Source organism: Gobio gobio, assembly GCF_949357685.1.
Source record: "Gobio gobio genome assembly, chromosome: 1".
Lineage (NCBI taxonomy): Eukaryota > Metazoa > Chordata > Actinopteri > Cypriniformes > Gobionidae > Gobio > Gobio gobio.
The window spans coordinates 20,011,236-20,038,766 of NC_137097.1; the positions used below are offsets into that span (position 1 = coordinate 20,011,236).

The 27,531-nt window shown below is 39.9% G+C and overlaps 1 protein-coding gene across 2 annotated transcripts; it reads left to right on the top strand.

Annotated features, from left to right (window-relative positions):
- Nucleotides 1-651: 651 nt before the first annotated feature.
- Nucleotides 652-26,515, top strand: LOC307128789 (uncharacterized protein). 2 transcript variants are annotated; one of them, XM_079820773.1, is made up of 4 exons: nt 663-719; nt 3,644-4,154; nt 11,364-12,763; nt 24,930-26,515. In XM_079820773.1, exons 2-4 carry the CDS (start codon nt 3,695-3,697, stop codon nt 24,942-24,944), a joined length of 1,875 nt encoding a protein of 624 aa, XP_079676899.1. In that variant the 5' UTR covers nt 663-719; nt 3,644-3,694; the 3' UTR covers nt 24,945-26,515. The 2 variants fall into 2 exon arrangements, with proteins under 2 accessions (XP_079676898.1, XP_079676899.1); XM_079820772.1 differs by lacking the exon at nt 24,930-26,515 and having other exon boundaries at nt 652-719; nt 11,364-13,029.
- The last annotated feature ends 1,016 nt before the right edge of the window (nt 26,516-27,531 follow it).

The following is a 27,531-nucleotide window of genomic DNA, read 5'->3' on the forward strand; positions in this document are numbered from 1 at the left end:
CGTTCATCTTCAGAACACAAATTATGATATTTTTGATGAAATCCGAGAGCTCACTGACCTCTCCATAGACAACTATTTAATTAACAGTTTAATTTCCCAGAATGGTAGTAAAAATGTCATTAAAATAGTCCATGTGACTCGAGTGGTTCAACCTTCATGTTATGAAGCGACGAGAATACTTCTCATGCGCAAACAAATAAACTAAAATAATGACTTTATTCAACAATGTCTTCTTTCCTGTCACTCAAAAATTGAGATTTTATATTATATTTATTATTTAATAATTTATTTATTAGTGAGAATATCTAGATATAGATCTATATATTTAGATGTAGAATCTTATAGTCTACATCTTAAAATCATCAATCATAATTAGGTTATTTTCAGCTATTTTTAAAACTCAAATGAACTTTATATGTACTTATATATTATACAAATAATTAATTCCCCTAAACAAAACAGTTTTAACTTTTAGACAAAGTCTCTCAGTCTTTAGTTTCCTAATATTTTCAGCACATCATTGAACAACATGTATTTAAATATGTATGTCACCAATACATTCAACTCTGAATTTCTGCCATCTCTTGTACTATTTGTATTTGTGCACTTCTGTGATTGTAGACTGGAGTGTGTGAACGGGACTTTTATTTTGGTGTGGTGATGTGACGTCATAAGGCTGCGCCGCGCTCCTGCATGTGTTGCGATTCTGCTGGAGAAAGGTTTGTGTTTAAAGTGTTTAAAGTGTTTAAAACTATAGAAACCATCTTCAAAGTTTTACAAGCAACGCAGATTGAATTACTTATTATTAAATGTAACATTGCATTGCTTTATCTAACATTTATCAGCGTTGTGTGAGTAAAGTAACAGAATAAACTCACGAGTAGAAACTGAGCACGTGTATGAAACTCTCTAGTGTTCATTATTAGTGTGTAGTGCTAGTGTTGAGTGTTACTGAGACTGAACTAGAGCTGATAGAGACTCAGTTCATCATATAAACATGAGTTCAGTCTCTGGAGAGTAGAGATGATGGAGAAACTGAGCTTTATCACACTCTCTAGTGTTCATTATTAGTGTGTAGTGCTAGTGTTGAGTGTTACTGAGACTGAACTAGAGCTGATAGAGACTCAGTTCATCATATAAACATGAGTTCAGTCTCTGGAGAGTAGAGATGATGGAGAAACTGAGCTTTATCACACTCTCTAGTGTTCATTATTAGTGTGTAGTGCTAGTGTTGAGTGTTACTGAGACTGAACTAGAGCTGATAGAGACTCAGTTCATCATATAAACATGAGTTCAGTCTCTGAGAGAAACTGAGCTTTATCACACTCTCTAGTGTTCATTATTAGTGTGTAGTGCTAGTGTTGAGTGTTACTGAGACTGAACTAGAGCTGATAGAGACTCAGTTCATCATATAAACATGAGTTCAGTCTCTGGAGAGTAGAGATGATGGAGAAACTGAGCTTTATCACACTCTCTAGTGTTCATTATTAGTGTGTAGTGCTAGTGTTGAGTGTTACTGAGACTGAACTAGAGCTGATAGAGACTCAGTTCATCATATAAACATGAGTTCAGTCTCTGGAGAGTAGAGATGATGGAGAAACTGAGCTTTATCACACTCTCTAGTGTTCATTATTAGTGTGTAGTGCTAGTGTTGAGTGTCACTGAGACTGAACTAGAGCTGATAGAGACTCAGTTCATCATATAAACATGAGTTCAGTCTCTGGAGAGTAGAGATGATGAGAGAAACTGAGCTTTATCACACTCTCTAGTGTTCATTATTAGTGTGTAGTGCTAGTGTTGAGTGTTACTGAGACTGAACTAGAGCTGATAGAGACTCAGTTCATCATATAAACATGAGTTCAGTCTCTGGAGAGTAGAGATGATGAGAGAAACTGAGCTTTATCACACTCTCTAGTGTTCATTATTAGTGTGTAGTGCTAGTGTTTAGTGTTACTGAGACTGAACTAGAGCTGATAGAGACTCAGTTCATCATATAAACATGAGTTCAGTCTCTGGAGAGTAGAGATGATGGAGAAACTGAGCTTTATCACACTCTCTAGTGTTCATTATTAGTGTGTAGTGCTAGTGTTGAGTGTTACTGAGACTGAACTAGAGCTGATAGAGACTCAGTTCATCATATAAACATGAGTTCAGTCTCTGGAGAGTAGAGATGATGAGAGAAACTGAGCTTTATCACACTCTCTAGTGTTCATTATTAGTGTGTAGTGCTAGTGTTTAGTGTTACTGAGACTGAACTAGAGCTGATAGAGACTCAGTTCATCATATAAACATGAGTTCAGTCTCTGGAGAGTAGAGATGATGGAGAAACTGAGCTTTATCACACTCTCTAGTGTTCATTATTAGTGTGTAGTGCTAGTGTTGAGTGTTACTGAGACTGAACTAGAGCTGATAGAGACTCAGTTCATCATATAAACATGAGTTCAGTCTCTGGAGAGTAGAGATGATGGAGAAACTGAGCTTTATCACACTCTCTAGTGTTCATTATTAGTGTGTAGTGCTAGTGTTGAGTGTTACTGAGACTGAACTAGAGCTGATAGAGACTCAGTTCATCATATAAACATGAGTTCAGTCTCTGGAGAGTAGAGATGATGGAGAAACTGAGCTTTATCACACTCTCTAGTGTTCATTATTAGTGTGTAGTGCTAGTGTTGAGTGTTACTGAGACTGAATTAGAGCTGATGGAGACTCAGTTCATCATATAAACATGAGTTCAGTCTCTGGAGAGTAGAGATGATGAGAGAAACTGAGCTTTATCACACTCTCTAGTGTTCATTATTAGTGTGTAGTGCTAGTGTTGAGTGTTACTGAGACTGAACTAGAGCTGATAGAGACTCAGTTCATCATATAAACATGAGTTCAGTCTCTGGAGAGTAGAGATGATGGAGAAACTGAGCTTTATCACACTCTCTAGTGTTCATTATTAGTGTGTAGTGTGTAGTGCTAGTGTTGAGTGTGACTGAGACTGAACTAGAGCTGATAGAGACTCAGTTCATCATATAAACATGAGTTCAGTCTCTGGAGAGTAGAGATGATGAGAGAAACTGAGCTTTATCACACTCTCTAGTGTTCATTATTAGTGTGTAGTGCTAGTGTTGAGTGTTACTGAGACTGAACTAGAGCTGATAGAGACTCAGTTCATCATATAAACATGAGTTCAGTCTCTGGAGAGTAGAGATGATGGAGAAACTGAGCTTTATCACACTCTCTAGTGTTCATTATTAGTGTGTAGTGCTAGTGTTGAGTGTGACTGAGACTGAACTAGAGCTGATAGAGACTCAGTTCATCATATAAACATGAGTTCAGTCTCTGAGAGTAGAGATGATGAGAGAAACTGAGCTTTATCACACTCTCTAGTGTTCATTATTAGTGTGTAGTGCTAGTGTTGAGTGTGACTGAGACTGAACTAGAGCTGATAGAGACTCAGTTCATCATATAAACATGAGTTCAGTTTCTGACGAGTAGAGATGAGAGAAATTAAATAAATATATAGTGTTTGTGTAATTTGTTTTCTTTTATTAGTTTGTAGTGCTAGTTTTGAGTGTTACTGAGACTTTTGATACTGAAATAGAGCTGATTGAGACACTCAGAGATTTAATGTGGATTTATTTTTCGTCTTAAACAGGACAAACACACAGAAAAACTCCTGGAGAAGCGACTGAGATCATTAATAAAGATGGTGTTTATTAAAGAGGAGAGTGAAGACCTGAGGATTGAAAATGTATTCAGTTTGAAACATGAAGAAACTGAGGAACAAAGAAAGAAAGAGGAGAGTGAAGACTTGAGGATTGAAAATGTATTCAGTTTGAAACATGAAGAAACTGAGGAACACACAGAGAAAGAGGAGAGAGAAGACATGAAGATTGAAGAAACATTGAGAGTGAAACATGAAAAAACTGAGGAACAAACAGAGAAAGAGGAGAGAGAAGACGTGAAGATTGAAGAAACATTCAGAGTGAAACATGAAGAAACTGAGGAACAAACAGAGAAAGAGGAGAGAGAAGACATGAAGATTGAGGAAACATTGAGAGTGAAACATGAAGAAACTGAGGAACACACAGAGAAAGAGGAGAGAGAAGACATGAAGATTGAAGAAACATTGAGAGTGAAACATGAAAAAACTGAAGAACACACAGGTTGGTTTCATTCTCAAAGCTGAACTCACTCATTTGATATTTTCAAGTCTACACGCTCACAGATCCTCTCATTATAACAAGCAAAGCTTATACTCAATGTAAATAATTTTTTGTGCTGTTAGATTCATTGGTTTATAGAGGGATTTTCTGTCGATCACTATAACGGCTGCACTGCTTGCTTTCTGTAGTCTAAACTATGTTTCTTAAGAGGACCAACGTCCACATATACCGCAAAGTTTCAGGAATGACGAGCGCTTTTAATTGACTGAATCCGCTATCCTGTTCCGCGAGTCGCTCCTGAAATGGCCTAGACCAGGTAAACCCAGCCCAAACTGCAGGCGATTTGATTTCGCCCTGTACCTCAGGCTGGAAACTTGTACATATTTCTATCCTGCTTCTGTTACAAATTTGCGGGGACCAATCAGAAACCGGCTTATTCACCTGGCGCGCTATTGGCGGGTTTAACACAATGACGGATAGTTCGGTGCACGCGTGTAACCGAGTGCCATCTTTAACAGTTCACAGTCGTCTTGTTTCAAGCGCCGAACACACTTCAATCTGAGTTCCCACACTCGCCCCCAGGGTATTTGTAACTTGCGTTTGCAAAATCTTTGCACTCACATCTAGAGCTTAAAGGGATAGAAACTTCTGTCATCATTTACTCACCCTCAAGTTGTTCCAAACCTGAATGAGTTTCTTTGTTTTGCTGAACACAAAAGAAGATATTTTGAATAATGTTTGTAACCAAGCAGAGAAAGCAACCATTGACTACCATAGTATTTTTAGTCAATGGTTGCTCTCTCTGCTTGGTTACAAACATTATTCAAAATATCTTCTTTTGTGTTCAGCAGAAGAAAGAAACTCATACAGGTTTGAAACAACTTGAGGGTGAGTAAATGATGACAGAAGTTTCATTTTTTGGTGAACTATCCCTTTAACAAGTAAAACGTGACAGACATATTCTCTTCCATTTCTACTCTGTTAAAGAAAAGTTACTGTAATGTTAGCTTTTAGAGACATCAAAGGGGGAATTTCCTTAGGCCAGATTTTGCTCCTGATTAGATTAGATTAGATTCAACTTTATTGTCATTACACAAGTACAAGTACAAGGCAACAAAATGCAGTTTAGGTCTAACCAGAAGTGCAATAGCAGCAAGTGCAGGATATACAGTGGTTGCGTAAGTGCAGGACATGGATATGTACTGAGTATATATAAATATGTATAAATAGAGAGATGGTTATTACTATAAACAGAACTGAATTTACAGGTGAATATGTACAGTGAATATAATATACAGATGGCTATTACTATAAACAGAATTTACATGTGAATATGTACTAGGAATTTAATATACAGATGGCTATTACTTTAAACAGAATTTACAGGTGAATATGTACTATGAATATAATATACGGATGGCTATTACTATAAACAGAATTTACAGGTGAAGTTTATTATTAAGTTTACTATTTATATCATTAGTTCCATACACAGGCTTGCAGTCGGCGGTGAAGAGGGAGTAGAGAAATGGGCTTAGCACACAGCCCTGTGGTACACCAGTGTTGAGTGTAATGGACGTGGAGCAGGTGGATCCTGATCGAACATTCTGGGGTCTGTCTGTTAGGAAGTCCAAAATCCAGTTACACATTGAAGTGTTGATGCCCAGGTCTCCAAGTTTGGCTATTAACTTGGATGGGATGACAGTGTTGAATGCTGAGCTGAAGTCAACAAACAGCATGCGTGCATAAGTGTTCTTATTGTCCAGATGGGTGAGCACAGAGTGCAGTGCCATGGAAACGGCATCCTCTGTGCTCCTATTGCTGCGATAGGCAAACTGGTGTGAGTCCAATGTGGATGGTAGAGAGTCTTTTAGGTGTTCCAGGACCAGCCGCTCAAAGCACTTCATAACGATGGGTGTCAGTGCTACAGGGCGGTAGTCATTAGGGCACCTCGGGCTAGAGTGTTTTGGCACTGGCACAATGGAAGTGCGTTTAAAGCATGTTGGTACAGCTGCTTGGGCAAGAGACAGGTTGAAAATGTCTGTAAAAACTGAAAAAAAAAAAAAAGCTGCTCCGCACATGCCCTGAGAACACAACCAGGGATGTTGTCTGGTCCAGCAGCCTTGTGTGCGCTGATCCGGCTCAGTGCCTTGCAGACATCTGTGGAGGAGAGTGTGATTGGTGGGTGGTCAGCTGAGGGTTTGAGCTTGGTGGCAGTTTCTCTGTTGTCTCTTTCAAAACGAGCATAGAAGTAATTTAGCTCGTTCAGGAAGTTGACATCAGTGGCTGCGGGGGTGGAGTGGGTGGGTTTGTATTCGCTGATGGCCTGAATGCCCTGCCACATGCGTCGAGGGTCAGAGTTGGAAAAGTGTCCCTCTATCTTTAGCTTGTAGCAGTGCTTGGCCTTTTTGATGCCCCTCTTCAGGTTTGCTCTGGATGTACTGTAGGCTTGTGCATCTCCTGATCTGAAGGCAGTGTTGCGTGACTTCAGCAGGAGTCGCACTTCCCTGTTCATCCAAGGCTTCTGATAAATGTACCCTATACAATAGCCTACTCATCAAACATTCAGTGTGTGATTGTGTAAAGGTGTTCACGAGATGCCAACCTTTCGCAAACTTGCTTTCAACGGCGAGCACTCGTTCTCATGGAGACGGCGGTGTGCACGGAGGGGAGGGGCTGTGTGTGTGTGTGTGTGTGTTGTGTGTGTGGCGCGCAGGGGCGTAAATCGCAGAGTGGATGGGGGGGACAGGACCCCCCCTATATGAGGGCTGTCCCCCCCTAAAAACCATGCTGAGTATTGTAAATAATATAACAATATATATTTAAAATAAATGTGTAAGTAGTAAAACAATACAAACGCAAACGGGACAAAAAAATGCGTTTTAAGTTTAGAAACATTTTGAGTCCCCCCTTGCCTCACAGTGGTTTGATCCACCGCACACCTCAACTAACGTAGTAGAACGTAGAAAAACTACCACACAAGTTTGGGGAGAGAACAAGGCTCTTCAGACAGCATTTGTGAAACACCAGTAAGTCGCGGTCAAGGCTATTTTCATTTTAAACGTCAGATGAAGTGATTCTTTTCTTTTTAATACAGATTAGGCAAAACACTGTTAACATCACTTGCCCACCGCCGCACCCCCTACGCTCCGCTGTATAGTAATAAAATCATTGAGTTCAGTTAGAGAACTGACAAAACAATTAAAAACTGAACGTGTCTGCTCAATACAGCACGAGCCGAACGAGCAAACAGCTGACAGACAAGATTATCGAAGATTTGGTTTCAAAGTGTAAAAGCGCCTATTTAAGGGAGTGTGTCATTGTACTGTTTTGTTGTTGTGTTTTTCATTACGAATAATAGGCTAATGAACCCAAAATTCAAGCAACCCGCCCCCAAATTCTAAAAATTGGCTAATTCTAAACCGAAAGTTCAGTCAGATCTGTGTAGGGTTTTGCTCAATATGATGATAAGGGGCAGATCAGAGGGCTTGCTGCAGTTAAATATCTAAATATCTGAATATCATATTATAAAATACTATGTAGAGGACGCAAGATAATTTAATAATTATAATATGACTGCGTGGTGAACCTTAATCGTATTTAAACTACTATTGCGTTGTTGTTGGTCAGATAAAATAACATAGAAAAGAAAAACGGACATTAGATAATTTTTCAGTGCACCAAAACGCCAAATAAGTACAAAATGTTGTTTTTTTTTTTTTTTGTGGTACACACATCCTTACAAGTACGATTTTGGCTGTATTATTTGTGTCCCCTTCAAAAATTGCTCTTGAGAAATTTCATGTTTATTGTCACCCCCAACTTTTAGATTAAATTTACGCCCCTGGTGGCGCGTGTGGATGTGAGAGAGACGCGTGAGTGAGAGACGCAGGGGAAGGAAATGCAGCTGAAGGTTATTTGCTCAATGAAAGACATTGATGAAGACGAAAACTAAGGACATTTGATCTATAGTTTTATTTTAGTTAGTTTTGCCAAACACACATTACAGTTTTGGTTAGTTACCATTTTTGTTACCAGTTGCCTCGTTTTTATTTTTATTTCAGTTAACGACAACCCACCTAGTTTTCGTTTTTTCGTTCGCTTTCGTTAACGATTATAACCTTGGTAACGATGAGACGAGATGAAGTTACTTGCAGTAGTGCTCCGGTCTGCAACGCTGTATCATCTTGATAGCACAACGACTCTTTGTACTTCTGTCCAACTTCCGACTTTTCGGCTATTTTTTTGTAGCTGGATATAAATCATTTGTTGCGTCTAAATATGAATGAGGAAACGGGTTATTGATAAATCGAATTGTTATTGTGGTTCTTATTATCATTTTGGGGGGCTTAGGAACATTTTGGGGTAGCTTCAGCCCCCCTAAAATAGGCCTAACGACGTCCCTGATGCTGAGGATACATTACAACTTACTGTCATGTGGTGTAATCGCTAAATCAGTGTTTCAACAGGGGAAAGACGTCAATATAACTGCTTGTAAACTAAACAATGTCATGTAACGTTAGCATCACATTTACCTCAGGCAGTCATTCAGTGTCAACATATATTTAGTGAAAGAGTTGATTTCTCTAGTGAATAAAATTATGCTCTATATTAGCCGTTATATTCATTATATTCTACTTAACCTGTTAGTGATGTCTTGATTATTTCATGCATGTTAAATAAACCTGTCGTGAAAATGACAGACACTGTGTATAAAATTATATTTCAACAATGAATTGGAGAAAAAACTATTTTATAATTGGAGTTAAGGGTCCTGCACACGGTGCGATTTTTCTAAATCCTTTGCGAATGTTGCTTGTCAGACTGTATGAACATGATCCCTGATGTAATGTCACACTGTAGGATCTCAGTTGTCATTATGTCAGACTGTACGACAGTCAGACGTGAAAAACGGACGCAAGCAAGAGACTCGTACGGACTGAGTTTTACGTCATCAATCCGTGATACGTTCGGTAACGGTGAGCCGCATTCACAGACACAATGGTAGCGTTCAGCAAACAACAAAAACAAGCAGTGGCATTTTTCATTCACCTGACTCTTTTCGACATGTTCCCTGTTGTGATTTGATGTTGTAGCACGAAATGCGTCATTGGGTTCTGCGCTCCTACTGATTCTTGATTTGACGATCGTCCTAGGAGAAGTCACACTGCAGGATTGCGCCTAAAATCTTCTGACACTGCCAGAATTTTGTCCGAGGTAAAATTTGATCGCAACGGTCATTAATTGGTTGTCGGTGCACATGTCAAACTAAAGATCAAAGACTTCAGATTTTAGCCTAGCATCAGAGAAATCTTTTATGATTTCAAAATTTGTCTCAGACGGCCAAATCGTGGCCAAAATCGCACAGTGTGCACCCGGCTTTAGAGGGTGTGCAGCTGAAGCTTGACCTAACAGAATTAAAGGGGTGGTAAAACACATTCTTTCGAAGGCTTGATTGTGTTTGTGGGGTGCACTGTAACGTGTTCATGCTTCGTTTAAAAAAAAATTCATTATTTTTCATATATTTTACTTTTATTCTACACTACTCTGTCCCTCTTTGTAAAAACGGTCTGATGGTTTCCGGGTTGTATGAAGCCAGTCCCTCAAAATACGCAATGGGCTCAGATTGGTTAGCTGTGTTGTGATTCGCTAACCGCCTAGTGCACGTTTGTCGGAAACATCACGCCCTTTACCTTTACCGGTAGACTGTGCTTTGGGTAGTATTAGAAACAATGGCATCAATAAAACCATACCAATTTGAGCCAGAATCGGACCCAGACAATTTTAGTGAAGATGATCGAGCAGAACCTGTTCAGTCCTCAAGAGTAAAGACTGCGGATCTATAGTGATCGCTCCTGAATGGCACTGTTACTTTTGTATTTATAGAACGATTATAGCCAAATATCTGTCGCAAGAACTATTAACCCAAAATGAACACTAAACATTGGCTTTACTAGTAGCCAAATCAAACACAGAACCATGTTTAGCATGCCTGTAGATAAACAATACATAAAAGCTCTAATCAAAGAATAATTTACACTAATGCCAAGTTCGCTGTTGAGATTTAAAAAAAAGTTTGTAACGTTAGGTGTTTGTCGGATAACGTTAAGTATGAATGAGCATTTAACAAACTGGTTTGCAGAGCCAAACAGCGTTATCATCTGTTTACTTCCTTGCCACAACGTACAATTAACAATACAGACTATTACAGGAAAACACATCAACGAAAAATAAATCATACTTACAGGTTGTGGCCCGTAAACAGCTTCTGTTTTTGAATCCATCCTTCAGGACAAGCCGCTGTGCGAATCCTGCATTGAACTCGCGAAGATTGTGGAAGCTTTCCTCCGTGAATTGTGCAGCGGGTGCCCTGGCAGTGTTTGTCTCGTGCAGCTGAACCGCGGCTCGTGTATTGCAAATACAGACGAATATTGTCCATTATGTCACATTTTCCGGTCTTCTCATCCGACCCCTGTTCCCCTCTGTCTCATACACACACGCATATAAAATGTTGTATATTAAACGCACTGCAACGCACTCCCGTCCCTAGGAAGGCTGAACAGAGTGGACCTGCAATCCGGATGAAAATAACAGCGTTTCGTCGGCATTGCGCCAACAACACTCCAGCCTACTAACCACAACAACGCTTCCCCCCGGCGATACAAAATGGCCTCGCCCCCACTTATTTAATATTCTCGGAGGAGGGGTTTATGTAAATATTGGGGCTGGTGATGTCAGAGACCCTGGAGGAATGTCTAGTAGTCCCTACTGGCCGTTTGCTGTAGTCCTTAGAAATTGATTTCTTTAAAAGCAAATATCTCCCTTTGCTTTAAACTTTGAACATTGTAACTTTGCAGATGTTGTTTATGCTCAAACAGCAACATTACACATTAGCTAAAGTTAGAAAAGTCAAATCGTGCTTTACCACCCCTTTAAATAGCAAATCGAATCATAATATCTGTCAGAAAAATCGCAATTAGATATTTTCCCCAAATCGCAAATCCCTATATTCCAAACCACTTCAATAACAACTGTGGCAGTGTCCTGAACACATAGAATCCAAACATGATGAAAAGTGAGTTTGTAAATTTTCCTAAAGAACTGTAGCTTACTGGGTATAGGATGTAACATACATGTTTCTGGTTTAATGTCTTTGTCTGTTGTTTTGTGCCATTTAACTGGGGTTAACTTGTTTTTTTTCTCTTTTAGATCTGATGGCACTAAAAGTGGAGAGCCAAGAACTAAATAAAATGGAAGAGAAAGATCCGTATGGGCAACATCATGATTTCATAGCTGGAGAAAAATCTTTTAGTTGCTCACAGACTGAAAAGATTTCCTCACAAAAAAAGTCTGGAAAGAGTTTAATTGAAAAACAGCACCTTAAAGTCCACAGGAAAATGAACACTGGGGAGAAGCCTTACACCTGCCAACAGTGTGGAAAGAGTTTCAGACGTAAAGGAAACCTTGAGGAACACATTAAAATTCACACTGGAGAGAAGCCTCACACCTGCCAACAGTGTGGAAAGAGTTTCACTCAAAAAGTAACCCTTAAGGAACACATTAAAATTCACACTGGAGAGAAGCCTCACACCTGCCAGCAGTGTGGAAAGAGTTTCACTCGAAAAGGGCATCTTAAAGGCCACATGAGAATTCACACAGGAGAGAAGCCTTACACCTGCACTCAGTGTGGAAAGAGTTTCAGATGTAAAGGAAACCTTGAGGAACACATTAAAATTCACACTGGAGAGAAGCCTCACACCTGCCAGCAGTGTGGAAAGAGTTTCACTCGAAAAGGGCGTCTTAAAGGCCACATGAGACTTCACACTGGAGAGAAGCCTTACACCTGCCAACAGTGTGGAAAGAGTTTCACTGATAAAGGAACCCTTGGGAAACACATGAGAATTCACACTGGAGAGAAGCCTCACACCTGCCAAAAGTGTGGAAAGAGTTTCACTCAAAAAGAGTCTCTTAAAGTCCACATGAGAATTCACACTGGAGAGAAGCCTTATACCTGCCAACAGTGTGGAAAGAGCTTTATTCAAAAAGGGCTTCTTAAAGGCCACATGAGACTTCACACAGGAGAGAAGGCTTACCCCTGCCAACAGTGTGGAAAGAGTTTCACTCATAAAGCAAACCTTGGGAAACACATGAGAATTCACACTGGAGAGAAGCATTACACCTGCCAACAGTGTGGAAAGAGCTTCATTCATAAAGCAAACCTTGGGAAACACATGAGAATTCACACTGGAGAGAAGCCTTACACCTGCCAACAGTGTGGAAAGAGTTTCACTCATAAAGAGTCTCTTAAAGTCCACATGAGAATTCACACTGGAGAGAAGCCTTACACCTGCCAACAGTGTGGAAAGAGCTTCACTCATAAAGAGTCTCTTAAATTCCACATGAGAATTCACACTGGAGAGAAGCCTTACACCTGCCAACAGTGTGGAAAGAGTTTCACTCGTAAAGGAACCCTTGAGGAACACATTAGAATTCACACTGGAGAGAAGCCTCACGCCTGCCAACAGTGTGGAAAGAGCTTCACTCGAAAAGGGCTTCTTAAAGGCCACATGAGAATTCACACAGGAGAGAAGGCTTACACCTGCCAAGAGGTAATGACCCCTTCCTCTCCCAACTTGACTGGCCTGCACAGAGTCCTGACCTCAACCCGATAGAACACCTTTGGGATGAATTAGAGCAGAGACTGAGAGCCAGGCCTTCTCTTCCAACATCAGTGCCTGACCTCACAAATGTGCTTCTAGAAGAATGATAAAATAAAATAAAATCCCATAAACACACTCCTAAACCTTGTGGAAAGCCTTCCCAGAAGAGTTGAAGCTGTTATATCCGCAAAAGGCTGGCCAGGGTTAGTTCACCCAAAAATTAAATGTCATTTATTCTCACCCTCATGCCGTTCCACACCCGTAAGACCTCCGTTCATCTTAGGAACACAAATGAAGATATTTTTGTTGAAATCTGAAGGCTCAGTGAGGCCTCCATAGGGAGCACAGAAATGTACACTCTCAAGATCCATTAATGTACTAAACACAATTTAAATCAGTTCATGTGAGTACAGTGGTTCAATATTAATATCATAAAGCAACGATAATATATATATATATATATATATATATATATATATATATATATATATATATATATATATATATATATATATATATATATATATATATATATATATATATTTTTTTTTTTTTTTTAAGAATCTTAAACATAAATAGCCACACAAATGTGGTCCAGGAAAAGCGTACTTTGATTATCTTCACTGCATGCATATTTAAAGGTCCCGTTCTTCGTGATCCCATTGTTCAAACTTTAGTTAGTGTGTAATGTTGCTGTTAGAGCATAAATAATACCTGTAAAATTATAAAGCTCAAAGTTCAATGCCAAGCAAGATATTTTATTTAACAGAAGTTCCCTTTCAAAGCCTACAGCGAACGGCCGGCTTGGACTACATCCTGGTACTTCCTTCATTAATTACGTCAGTAGAACAGTAGAACAGACTAACCTCCGCCCACAAGAATACGCGAAAAAGGGGGCGTGGTCTTGTTGCTGTCCCACGTGGAGAAGAGGATGGTCACGTGGAGAAAAGGAACTGTAGCTTGAGTGTGTTTGTCGCCATGTCGTCGAGACGCTGTTATTTTCATCCCGGAGTCAAATCACCTTTGTTTGGCTTTCCCAGGGACGCTATAGAGATCATTCTCCCGTTAAGAGGCGTGCCCTTTCCGTACAACGTGCGCTAAGCTGCTGTCGAATCACAACACAGGAACCGCTGGCACAATCAGAACTCGTTACGTATTTCTGAAGGAGGGACTTCATAGAACAGGAACTCACCAGCCGTTTTTAGGACAGTGAAAACAGCGGTATACAGATAAGTAAATTGTGTGAAAAATACTGTGTTTTTTTACACGCGAAACATGAACACATGTTATATTGCACACTGTAAACACAATCAAAAAAACACGAAGAACGGGACCTTTAAAACAAAATGAAATATAACATTCAACCTATAAATATGTGGTTCAGGCAATATGTGAATATGTACTCTGATTGTCTTCACTGTAATAAAATGAAATATGACAAACACAACTCTCTTTTTGTTAAACGTCAGTTTTAATGATCAATAATGGCCATTATAAAAGTATAAGTAAAAGGTATAGGAAGCTCTCCAATAAGAAATAAAGCAAACCATTCAGTCAAAAGTATAAAGTCAGCACTTTAGTAGGCTATGGTGGTAAAGTTAAATATGCAAGGCATGTTTATTTATAAATCACATTTCATACACAATGGTAAATCAAAATGCTTTATAGAACTGGTCGATATAATCAAAAAATAATATCTGTATTTTGGTTTAAATGGCGATACACGGTATACATCCTGGTATTTTCTAAGTTTTCCTATTTGGATGCAAAAAATCAGTATACATTTTTTTTTTTTTATAGATTTTTTTTACATCCTGCCCAGTGATGTCCTAAAAACAATGTTGATATTGAAAGCTATAAACCAATACAGTGAATGTAATGTAGGATATATTATGTGCAAATTGGAGGTTTACAATTAATAATTTTGTTTTTAAATTCACTAAACTAAAAATGAAAATAAAAACAAGCATATTAGCCTATATTTATATATAACCACATTTTAATGGTCGCTTTCATAAAAATATACTTACTTTTAGGTTTAGAATTCCACATATGGCACATTTATTGTCCAACAACAAATATTTTAGAAGTATACTTTAGTCAGAATTATTGCATTTCTATTCTATTGCGCTCCGTCTGTTTGGCGCACATGCACGCAGTGGCGCTCGTTCACGGAATTTTAGCAGAGATTCACTTGCAGAAGGTGTGTCCTCTCCTGACATAAAATGGACATATTTGCATGACTTTCTAACATTTACTGATGGAGAATATACCTGTGAAATGTAAGTTATGCACTGAGGAAAGCACCACATTTCAAACGCATTAAACAGAACAAATAGGCTATTTATCTGTCTGTCAGCACAAGTATCTCTCAGAGCGTCTGACTGGGCAAGCTGCTTTAAACTATACGGGTCAACTATATCTAACTATATCCAGTTATTTTGAAGCCCTTAATATAAAGCATGTGTCTTGTTGAGGACAAATTGTATTATGCACTTTCCCTGCATCAGCTCATTCTGCGTACTCCGCTATTTTTCAGATGCGTTCGTATCAATCTACTGTATATCGATATAAACGGTATTGCCTCATTCCATTTTGTCTCTTTAAAATGTATCAATATATATTGTTCAAACTCGATATACCGCTCAGCCCTAATGCTTTACATAGAAAAATTATTAAAATATTGATAATCACGACTTAATAAAAATACCATGTTTAAGAAAGCAAATAACAATAACCAAAGATAAAAACAAGTTTAAATAAAAATAAAAAAACGTTATAAAAAGATGATACATAGATAAGATGAAGTGCAATCAGTCGGACACAGTGTGTTAGGGGATAACAGTTTCGGACTCAAGACCAGTTATGAAAATTGAAGACCTGGGGCCTCATTTATGAACGAAAGAAGGCGTACGCCACTCTCTACGCAATAATTGGTATTTATAAAAAGCAAACTTGACGGGAAAATGTGCGGTCCTTCACGCAAGCTCTGACCCAGGCGTACACACAAAAACGGGTGAAATGAGAAATGGCGACACCGTCGGCAGATGAAGAAACACGTGAAAGTGTGTGAAACTGTAGACCGTTGTGTAAAAGAAATGGCAATACTGCGTCTCATAAATAACATGAAGACTTCACAAAGCAAGTATTACAATTAACAGCCTACACGAACCCCCGTTTGATCGATCTGCAGTGCAAAACAAACAAAAATGTGAAATATGTTTGCAATAATATTGACATGTTATGCAATTCATCCTCATAAATAATATGGTAAACAGAATGAAATATGTCAATGTGTCCATCTGGCGGAGCAGATATAGATGCAATTAGATAGACAGACAGATGGATAGATAGATAGATAGATAGATAGATAGATAGATAGATAGATAGATAGATAGATAGATAGATAGATAGATAGATAGATAGATAGATAGATAGATAGATAGATAGATAGATAGATAGATGGATGGATGGATGGATGGATGGATGGATGGATGGATGGATAGATTTCCACGTAGATTATAACCGACATCTGTAGCTTGTCAGATGCAATGAAATGGATGGAAATAAAATGCCCTATCACAATGCGTAATGATGCACGATGGCTGATCTTGCGCTCTTAGAAGATGTGGCAAATGGAAGGATTCAGAGTGAACGCATCTTCACACGGCAAGAAGACTTGCTGGCAAACGAGGACACACTCTGGCAATGGAGCGCTAGACGCTTATTTGCCTCGACTTTGATGTCCGACCATTTCTTTTTTATTTTGGCCATGGTCCGAGGTTGTGAAGCTACAGCATTTACGGCATCTGCAACCTTTTGCCACTCAAGTGCCTTTTTGGCATTAGTAATGCCCACACAGTGCCCTCCAAAACAACATTTTTCTCCTCTGTTCCACCTTGCCAAGGTTGAGTGAAGTTACGTCTTTTTTTATTTCCTCTCTGTGTTTGCCATGATTTCGCAATCGATGAATATTAACTTGTGGGCGTTTCACGGACTATTTATGGGCAACTATGGGCGTGACATGAAGCCGCAAAAGCTGCTCTACATTTAAGATTGATTGTGGAACGTAGAATGTGTGTGCGCACGGTTTTATAAATCTGAATATTTCTGTACGTACGCACGTCCTATGTTTCATCCGTACGCCACTTCTGACGTAAATCCTACGCAAAGTTTTATAAATGAGGCCCCTGAACTCAGTGATTTGGAGGAGTGGCCCAATACTTTTTGGCAAATTTGAGAATTTGAATAATTCTAATAATGTGATGATCGGGTGCGGATACCTTAATCAGAGAAAATCATAGGTGTGGAAGATTTTAGCAGTGGATTCGGGTGACATTAGAGCTGATCCACACATCTAGCACAGTATACTCTACAATAAACAATAAATAATTTACACAATGTGAGTGTAGTTCTCACAGCTTTAACCAATATACACATACTTACAATATACATATACTTTAAACAATATACACTAAACATACATTAAACAGTATACATTAAGCTATAGTAATGATAATATACCATGTACAGTATACATTATTATTCACAGTAGAGATCCAATGTACAATAGGTGCTATGTGATAAATGATAAATAAATGTGTATATAATGTGTGTGTATCTACAGTGGGTTGTGCTGAGTGATATTCTGTCCAGTGTGTGTTATGATCCTGATGGATCAAGAGTTCAGGAGTCTAATTGCTTGTGGGAAGAAGCTGTTCTGGAGTCGGCTGGTGCGTGTTCTGATGCTGCGGTACCGTCTGCCTGATGGCAGCAGTGAGAGCAGCCCATGGCTCGGGTGGCTAGAGTCTCTGATGATCCTCTGAGCTCTCTTCACACACCGCCTGGCGTAAATGTCCTGGAGGGAGGGAAGCTCACCTCCGATGATGCAGCTGGCCGTGCGCACTACCCTTTGCAGGGCTTTGCGGCTGCGGGCGGTACTGTTGCCGTACCAGGTGGTGATGCAGCCAGTCAGCAGGCTCTCTATGGTGCTGCTGTAGAAGCGTGTGAGGATGTGGCGGTTCATTCCAAACCTCCTCAGCCGTCGCAGGAAGAAAAGGCGCTGATGAGCCTTCTTCACAACGGCCTCGGTGTGGACGGACCATGAGAGTTCCTCTGTGATGTGGATACCGAGGAACTTGAAGCTGCTGACTCTCTCCACCGGTGCTCCATCGATGGTGATGGGGCGGTGTTCTCTCTCATTCCTCCTGAAGTCGACCACCAGCTCCTTGGTCTTGCTGACGTCGAGGGAGAGGTTGTGCTCCTGACACCACCGTGTCAGAGTGTGCACCTCCTCTCTGTAGGCCGTTCCATCATTGTCAGTGATGAGACCTACCACTGTCGTATCGTCAGCAAACTTGATGATGGTGTTGGAGCTGTGGGTTGCCACACAGTCATGTGTGTACAAGGAGTACAGGAGTGGGCTGAGAACACAGCCCTGAGGGGCTCCAGTGTTGAGAGTCAGTGATGAGGAGATGTTACTGCCCATTCTGACCACCTGGCGTCTGTTTGACAGGAAGTCCAGGATCCAGCTGCATAAGCTGTTTAAGCCTAGAGCCCGGAGTTTAATGTCAAGTATGGAGGGCACAATGGTGTTGAATGCTGAGCTGTAGTCTACAAACAGCATTCTCACATACGTGTTCCTCTTTTCCAGGTGGGAAAGAGCAGTGTGAATTGTAGATGAAATGGCATCATCAGTGGAGCGGTTTGTGCGGTATGCAAACTGCAGTGGGTCCAGTGAGGGGGGGAGAACAGAGCAGATGTGGTTTCTGACTAGTCTCTCAAAGCATTTGCTGATGATGGGGGTCAGAGCAACAGGACGCCAGTCGTTTAAGCAGAGTGTTTTTGATTGCTTCGGTACAGGAACAATGGTGGACGTTTTGAAGCATGTGGGGACCACGGACAGGGAGAGGGACAGGTTAAAGATGTCCGTGAAAACTCTGAAAAATATGCGCCTGAAGCCAGTTGGTGCGCGCACGCTCTGATGACGCGGCCCGGATTGCTGTCTGGACCCCCGGCTTTACGGACGTTCACCCGCCGGAAGGATCGGGTTACATCCACTACAGATACGGAGAGTGCACCAACCTCTGTATCTTCAGCCACGAGCTCTCTCTCCGCGAGGGCGGTGTTAGTTCCCTCAAAGCGAGCATAGAAGGTGTTGAGCTCGTCCGGGAGAGAGGCAGCGGTGTTCACGGTGGAGTTTGTGTTCCCTTTGTAGTCCGTGATGGTGTTAATTCCCCTCCACATGCTTCTGGAGTCGGTGGTGTTGAACTGTCCTTCAATCTTGTCCCTGTACTGCCGTTTTGCTGCTCTGATGGTTTTCCGGAGGGCATAACTTGCTTGTTTATGCTCCTCCGCATTACCGGAGTTAAAGGTGAAGGTCCGCGCATTGAGTGCCGCGCGAACATCCCCATTTAGCCACGGCTTCTGGTTTGGGTACAGCCGTATTGTTTTGGTCGGAACAACGTCTTCTACGCAATTCCTGATGAAACACGTTTATAACTTGTTTATAACTTGTTTATAACCTGTTTATAATTTGTTACGAAAAAAAAGTTTAATACCTCAGAAAAATGTACTTTCCTCTCTTGTCAACATTAGCCTGGTGCAAGCAATGCGTTACTAACTACACAGTGACTTGTATTTCTTAGTACATTACTTGCATTCGCCCGGGAAGGCGTCCAGATATACGGTCGCAGGAGAAAGTCTTGATGATGGTTCCATCCGATGGTTTTGCAGTTGCGATCGATTCCTTCTGTGATGAGCGAAGGAATGACGGTGAACTTGCATGGTTGCTTTGACATCGAGGTTGAGGAAGTTGCACAAGCTGTAAGTTGGGCCTGCTGGCTGAGATGTGTTGTTTCAGCCAGGAAGAAGAGAAGGAGAAAAAGAGAATCTGAGATCACTCTTTTTAAGGTATGGGAGTAGTCACACCCTCCTGAGGTAGACTTGACCAGCGGGAAATTCTTCTGGAGATTTAATGGCTCTTTTGTTCAAGCATGAAATCAGTGGGTCTGTGCCCATTTATACTCTAGTTAATGTAACAAACACACATTGCCTACTACAACGACGTGACCTATGTGAAGGTGTAAGTCGTGAAGCGAGAATTAATTTGATTGGAGACATGACATATATGAGGTAACATGAAATAGTAAGTTGTTCATAAGACATGCATAAACTAAATAACATACAAGACAGTATGTGTGTACATACAATGTCCTGGGGTTTATGTTCATTTATAGACAGTTTGTCTATAACTTGAGGCAAAAGCGTGTTTTACAGGCTTTTTGTCTTTGCCATGTGGCCACATTCTTTTAGGCTGTAAAACAATGGTTATCTGATGGTAACCCAGGTAACGGAGTATCCTGGTACCCTGTGCTATTGGAGGAAGGTCTGCTAATAAGCATAGAGCTTTCAAAACATATTTGTTCATGTAACACAGGGGTGTCCAAACTTTTTTAAAAGGGGGCCAGATTCGATGTTGTGGACATACCCGGGGGCCGGTCCCTTTTCTATTATATATATTTATTTTGTTTATTTGTTTTGTTTCTTGGAAACATGACATATTTGACAAAAGCTTGAGCTGACAGTAGAGTAGCTTGAGATGTAAATTTATAGATATTTAACAATAAATAAAGTAAATAAAGTAAAACTTTCATCAACCAAAAGTTTTAATGGGTGAAATTTAAATATTATTAGTGAGTTAGAACTCTGTTCTTATTTAAATTTAACAAGTGCTACTTTTCTTACTTGGTATGTTTGTCTTTTTTCCAGTCCAAATATCTAAAAATTCTTAAATCAAGATACTTTTACCAAGGAAAATGACATTTTTTCTTGATTCCTGGGGGGAAAATTTTAAATGAATTAAGTTTTTGCTTGAAACAAACTAAATTATCTGCCAATGTATTAGAAAAATTATCTTATAAGAAAACCAAACAGAAAAATTATAATTCTTACCCATTGGCAGATATATTTGCTTGTTTTAACCAAAAACTCACTTCAATTTAATTTAATTTTCCAGAAAATAAGAAAAAATATCTAATGTCATTTAACTTATCTAGTAAATGCATCTTGATTTAAGAATATTTAGATATATTTATACTAGAAACAAGACAAAAATATAAAAATTACAGCATTTTTTTGTAGCGCACACAAGGCAAAAAGTTATTTATATATACACAGGTCCTTCTCAAAAAATTAGCATATTGTGATAAAGTTCATTATTTTCCATAATGTAATTATAAAAATTAAACTTTCATATATTTTAGATTCATTGCACACCAACTGAAATATTTCAGGTCTTTTATTGTTTTAATACTGATGATTTTGGCATACAGCTCATGAAAACCCAAAAAATTAGCATATCATGAAAATAACCAAGCTATTAACCTAATCATCTGAATCAACTAATTACACCTGGGATTCCTGAGGCTTTTAAAAACTCCCAGCCTGGTTCATTACTCAAAACCGCAATCATGGGTAAGACTGCCGACCTGACAGCTGTCCAGAAGGCCATCATTGACACCCTCAAGCAAGAGGGTAAGACACAGAAAGAAATTTCTGAACGAATAGGCTGTTCCCAGAGTGCTGTATCAAGGCACCTCAGTGGGAAGTCTGTGGGAAGGCAAAAGTGTGGCAAAAAACGCTGCACAACAAGAAGAGGTGACCGGACCCTGAGGAAGATTGTGGAGAAGGACCGATTCCAGACCTTGGGGGACCTGCGGAAGCAGTGGACTGAGTCTGGAGTAGAAACATCCAGAGCCACCGTGCACAGGCGTGTGAAGGAAATGAGCTACAGGTGCCGCATTCCCCAGGTCAAGCCACTTTTGAACCAGAAACAGCGGCAGAAGCGCCTGACCTGGGCTACAGAGAAGCAGCACTGGACTGTTGCTCAGTGGTCCAAAGTACTTTTTTCGGATGAAAGCAAATTTTGCATGTCATTCGGAAATCAAGGTGTCAGAGTCTGGAGGAAGACTGGAGAGAAGGAAATGCCAAAATGCCTGAAGTCCAGTGTCAAGTACCCACAGTCAGTGATGGTCTGGGGTGCCATGTCAGCTGCTGGTGTTGGTCCACTGTGTTTTATCAAGGGCAGGGTCAATGCAGCTAGCTATCAGGAGATTTTGGAGCACATCATGCTTCCATCTGCTGAAAAGCTTTATGGAGATGAAGATTTCATTTTTCAGCACGACCTGGCACCTGCTCACAGTGCCAAAACCACTGGTAAATGGTTTACTGACCATGGTATTACTGTGCTCAATTGGCCTGCCAACTCTCCTGACCTGAACCCCATAGAGAATCTGTGGGATATTGTGAAGAGAAAGTTGAGAGACGCAAGACCCAACACTCTGGATGAGCTTAAGGCCGCTATCGAAGCATCCTGGGCCTCCATAACACCTCAGCAGTGCCACAGGCTGATTGCCTCCATGCCACGCCGCATTGAAGCAGTCATTTCTGCAAAAGGATTCCCGACCAAGTATTGAATGCATAACTGAACATAATTATTTGAAGGTTGACTTTTTTTGTATTAAAAACACTTATCTTTTATTGGTCGGATGAAATATGCAAATTTTTTGAGATAGGAATTTTGGGTTTTCATGAGCTGTATGCCAAAATCATCAGTATTAAAACAATAAAAGACCTGAAATATTTCAGTTGGTGTGCAATGAATCTAAAATATAGGAAAGTTAAATTTTTATCATTACATTATGGAAAATAATGAACTTTATCACAATATGCTAATTTTTTTAGAAGGACCTGTATATATATATATATTTCTCTATATCTAGAATGGCTTTATGGTATTTACTCTATAAACATAAATACAAATGCACAAAACTGCAAGTTTATGACAAAAATAGTCTGCAATTTGGCCTCGAATACATGACTACATTAAAAATTAAATAAAATTAGATATTAACCTACATTTCTGACAAATTACCACCGTTAGAGGTAGTGTTACCACAATAAATCCATTATAAATGATGGTGAATTGTTGGTTGAAAAGTATTCTGACTTAATCGGCTCAGTGTTTCTTCTGATTTGCACGTTAGTGTTGTTGATTAAGTCAGCGCTGTTTAACTGGCTTTAAACTAAATGAAATCACAGAGAGATTTGCAGCTCGTACCGGAGACCTCCGTGCCGAACTCGAACACTTCTCACGGGCTGTTTAGTGGGCGCGTGATCGAGACACTCAGCAGGTAAACACATTTGTTCAGAGCTTGTGAGTTGCGCAGAGCTCGAGTAGTGCTGTTTCCGCCTTTGCTGCTGTTGCCCTGGCCTAAAATCTAGTACTGCCACCTTGCGTGAAAAAATCAGTGGCGGGCCACATATGATATATTTTAATAGACAAGCTGCGGGCCGTTTGAAATTCATCCCCGGGCCGCATTTGACCTGCGGGCCGGACTTTGGACACCCTTGATGTAACAGATGATTATGTGTTTGATTCACCTCAGTCGCTACATTCTTATATCACAATGAGCTTTTATATATCAAAGTCTCAAACTGCAAATTTTCTTACACTAACAGTAATAATTCTTATAACAGAAAAATTAAATAACATCCAAAACGAACTCTTTAATACTGCAAATACCACTTACGGCCATATGATGACCTGAAGAATTCACAGGTCTTCACATCAAAATTAAAGGTTGGTGTAACATGAAAGAACAAATATATTACTATTGAAGAAATATATTAGTATTGTACATTAAAGCGTAATTGATTAATAAATGAATGAATAAATAAATAATATACCATTTGTTAAAACGCACACAAAAATTCTTAGTTCTCAGCCGTCAAAACAAAAGCTGTCTACCATGAAAGAATTACATTCACAGCAAAGCATACTATTATTATTAATTTATAATATTTATAATTAATTATATTTCCACTTCTAAATTGTTAGGTTATATCAAAACTGTGATACACCGTGAAACCACCAAAATCTTGCAAAAATAAATAAATAAAAAAACATGATACAGATTTTTGGTCTAACCACTAGTGATGCGCGGGTCGGCTTTTTTTCCAACCCGCGGGTCCTGCTTTTATGAAATTATTTGGCCCGCCCCAGCCCGCACCGCACCAGTGTATAAATTTTAAAACCCGCCCCGCCCCGCATCCGCGACCATTAAATAGACATACTAGCCATTGTAATGTAAATGAAAACAGCCTTTATTTCTGAAAGTGCTTGGAAACATGGCCCTGTAAACTGGCAACACCATACAATTATTATGAATGTGAACCATAAATCAGGTCATATTAATAACAAGATAATGATAAAGATTTTCAACCTTTAATTTTCACCAAAGTAGCGTTTGCATCTTGAAGGCTTAACCATTTTTTATTTCAGATTTGTATAGGCAGTTTATAGCCTACGCTACATAACCACTAAACTTTTGTTTTATTTAGCACACAGAAATGTTCATAGCGTGTTTACATTCGCTGTGCAAAAAAAGAATGGCGTCCACTGTGCCAGGGTTTAATCTATTTCGGCTAGACTCCAGCACCTCGTCTTCCATCTTCACTTTTATCTCTCCGTTTTTGTTGTCGTGGCTGCCGGTGGTGGGAGCTGCTCGGCGCGCAGCTGTCATGACGTGCCGCGTGATGCCAAAGGCTTGGGGACATCATGCAAGTTACGTTGCTACGGCTTTCATATTGTAACCTTATCAAAAAAACCTAATAAAATATGAAAATAGATACTCCCAAATATTTTATATAGGCTATAGGGAATTGCAGGCAACATACATAGATTTTTTTATTTTGTTTTTAATGACCCGCCCCAACCCGCCCCGCAAATAAGTGAAGATTTCTTAACCCGCCCCAACCCGACCCGCAGGTTACCCGCGGGGCCCGCGGGTTATGAGACGACCCGCGCATCACTACTAACCACCCAGCACTACTCCATCCTTGAACAAACACACCTGCAAAATTCAACCCAACCCCCAAATTTTACCCCAAGTGTTCAAAATTAAATGCAGACGTCTTTCATTAAAACTTTGGCCCTCCAGGACCAAAGCTGCCCATCCCTGATCCATAGGATAGGATATATATCTTACTACCCTATACTCTGGTATTGAGGCTTTAAATGTCTAAATTATTTTATGTATGTTTTTTGTCCTAGATCTCATGGCATTGAAAGAGGCAAGTCATGAACTTAATGAAAGGAAAGAAGAGAAAGACCATTATGATGACCATCATGATTTCATGACTGGAGGAAAATCGAAACAGGCTAAAAAGACTTCTTCGCAAAAGAGAGCTCAAAAGACAAGAACTCAAAGTTATTTTACCTGCCAACAGTGTGGAAAGAGTTTCAGACATAAAGCAGATCTTAAAGTACACATGAGAATTCACACTGGAGAGAAACCTTACACCTGTCAACAGTGTAGAAAGAGTTTCAACCGAAAAACAAACCTTAAAGCCCACGAGAGTTCACACTGGAGAGAAGCCATACACCTGCCAACAGTGTGGAAAGAGTTTCAGACATAAAGCAGATCTTAAAGTACACATGAGAATTCACACTGGAGAGAAGCCTTACACCTGTCAACAGTGTAGAAAGAGTTTCAACCGAAAAACAAACCTTAAAGCCCACGAGAGTTCACACTGGAGAGAAGCCTTACACCTGCCAACAGTGTGGAAAGAGTTTCAGACATAAAGCAGATCTTAAAGTACACATGAGAATTCACACTGGAGAGAAGCCTTACACCTGTCAACAGTGTAGAAAGAGTTTCAACCGAAAAACAAACCTTAAAGCCCACGAGAGTTCACACTGGAGAGAAACCTTACACCTGAAAACAGTGTGGAAAGAGTTTCAGTTAAAAAGGAAGCCTGAACAATCACAGAGAATTCACACTGGAGAGAAGCCTTTCATCTGTCAACAGTGTGGAAAGAGTTTCAACCGAAAAACAAACCTTAAAGCCCACAAGAGAGTTCACACTGGAGAGAAGCCTTACACCTGCCAACAGTGTGAAACTAATTTCAGTGAAAAAGGAAGCCTTATAGCCCACATGAGAGTTCACACTGGAGAGAGCCCGTATGCCTGCCAACAGTGTGGAACGAGTTTCAGACATAAAGGAAATCTTAACAGGCACATGAAAGTTCACACTGGAGAGAAGTCTTTCGTCTGCACTGTGTGCGGGAATGGCTTCACTCGAGAACTAAACCTTGTGAAACACATGAATATTCACACTGGAGAAAAGCCATTTACATGTGATCAGTGTTGAAAGACTTTCAGATATAAATGAACCCTTAGTTACCACATGAGAGTTCACACTGGAGAGAAGCCAGTCATATGTGGTCAGTGTGGAGAGTTTTTAGATTTAAAGATGTGAGATGGTGGTCCAGTGGGTTAAACCATGGAACTGATACGCAGAAGGTTGCTGGTTCGATCCCAGCGGTCACCACCAGTGTGTCCTTGAGCAAGGCACTTTACTCCATGTTGCTTCAGGGGGATTGTCCCTGTAATAAGGCGACACTGTAAGTCGCTTTGGATAAAAGCGTCTGCTAAATGCATAAATGTATATAACTTTAAAGGGATACTTTAGCGCTGGGAAGATATCTTACAAGAGATCTAAAGTTTTCTGTACACTTAAGTCAAAAGTCCAAGCGGCAACTAAAGTTGCTGGTGGGCAAATGACTTGTAAGTAGATATAATGGGGAAATGGGGGTATACTGTGTTAACAGGTTAATAAATCAAGATTTTTGGTCTTGTTTAGTGTTTTTTGCTTTCATAATATCCCACCTAAAACAGAACTTAACCCTTTAACTGACATCTCTACTGTACAGTAGACCTTAATTCAAATAGGGAAAAATATCATATTTTATGAGATTATGTCTTATAAGGGCCAAAATATTGAGGACCCTTCATCCAGTTTGGAATGGATGCATTTCATTCTAATCGGTCAAGGACCCTCATTCTTCTTATGACTAGTAGCTTATGATTCCATTATAATGTGGAAATTCAGACAAGTAATGAGTTTACATTTACAATATTATATGAAATCACCTACTACAGTCAGCCATTGAATACTATGGGACTAATTATTTATTTATATTTGTTATATAGATGTAATATTTTCGTCATTATATTAATTTATTTTCATTTACCTTTTTGATACACAACGCCCTGTTGGGGCAACTTAATGGCTGTATGTTGTTCTGCACTGTTCCACCACTTTAAGTCAAATGTATTTGTTGTTTGTTGTATTTTCATATTCAACAGATCAGAGGTGTGGACTCACACTCGAGTCATGAATTTGATGACTTCAGACTCGACTCGACAAAATATACAAAGACTTGCAACTTGACTTGGACTTTAACATCAATGACTCGTGACTTCACTTGGACTTGTGCATTTTGACTCGAGAAGACTTGCTACTTCCCATGAAAACCTGGGGGGAAAAAAATTTTCACACGGCCACGCCGCTCTCAGTGTATCTGCATCTGTGAAAAAAATGTGCACCACCTGTATGCATGCAGAGAACACGCGCGCTGCCTGCACGACATCCAATCACTGTAGTCCCATGTTGGTTTGATTCAACAGCATCTTAGCAGGCACATTACAAGACAACCACTGAAGCACAACAAGCAACAACGCGCCAGTTGGCAAAATGATACCAAAGATAGTTTTGTTTGGCTATAAAAATTACGAGGTAGTCGACAAAAAACGAGTTGCAATTTGTAAAACATGAGGGGCGAAGATTACAGACGGAGCTGCCACAACGTCC

Coding starts and splice junctions, on each gene's coding strand:
- LOC307128789 (XM_079820772.1), top strand. CDS start 3,695: ATGGTGTTTATTAAAGAGGAGAGTGAAGACCTGAGGATTGAAAATGTA. Junction 4,155..11,363: donor AAAAACTGAAGAACACACAG/GTTGGTTTCATT, acceptor TTTCTCTTTTAG/ATCTGATGGCACTAAAAGTG.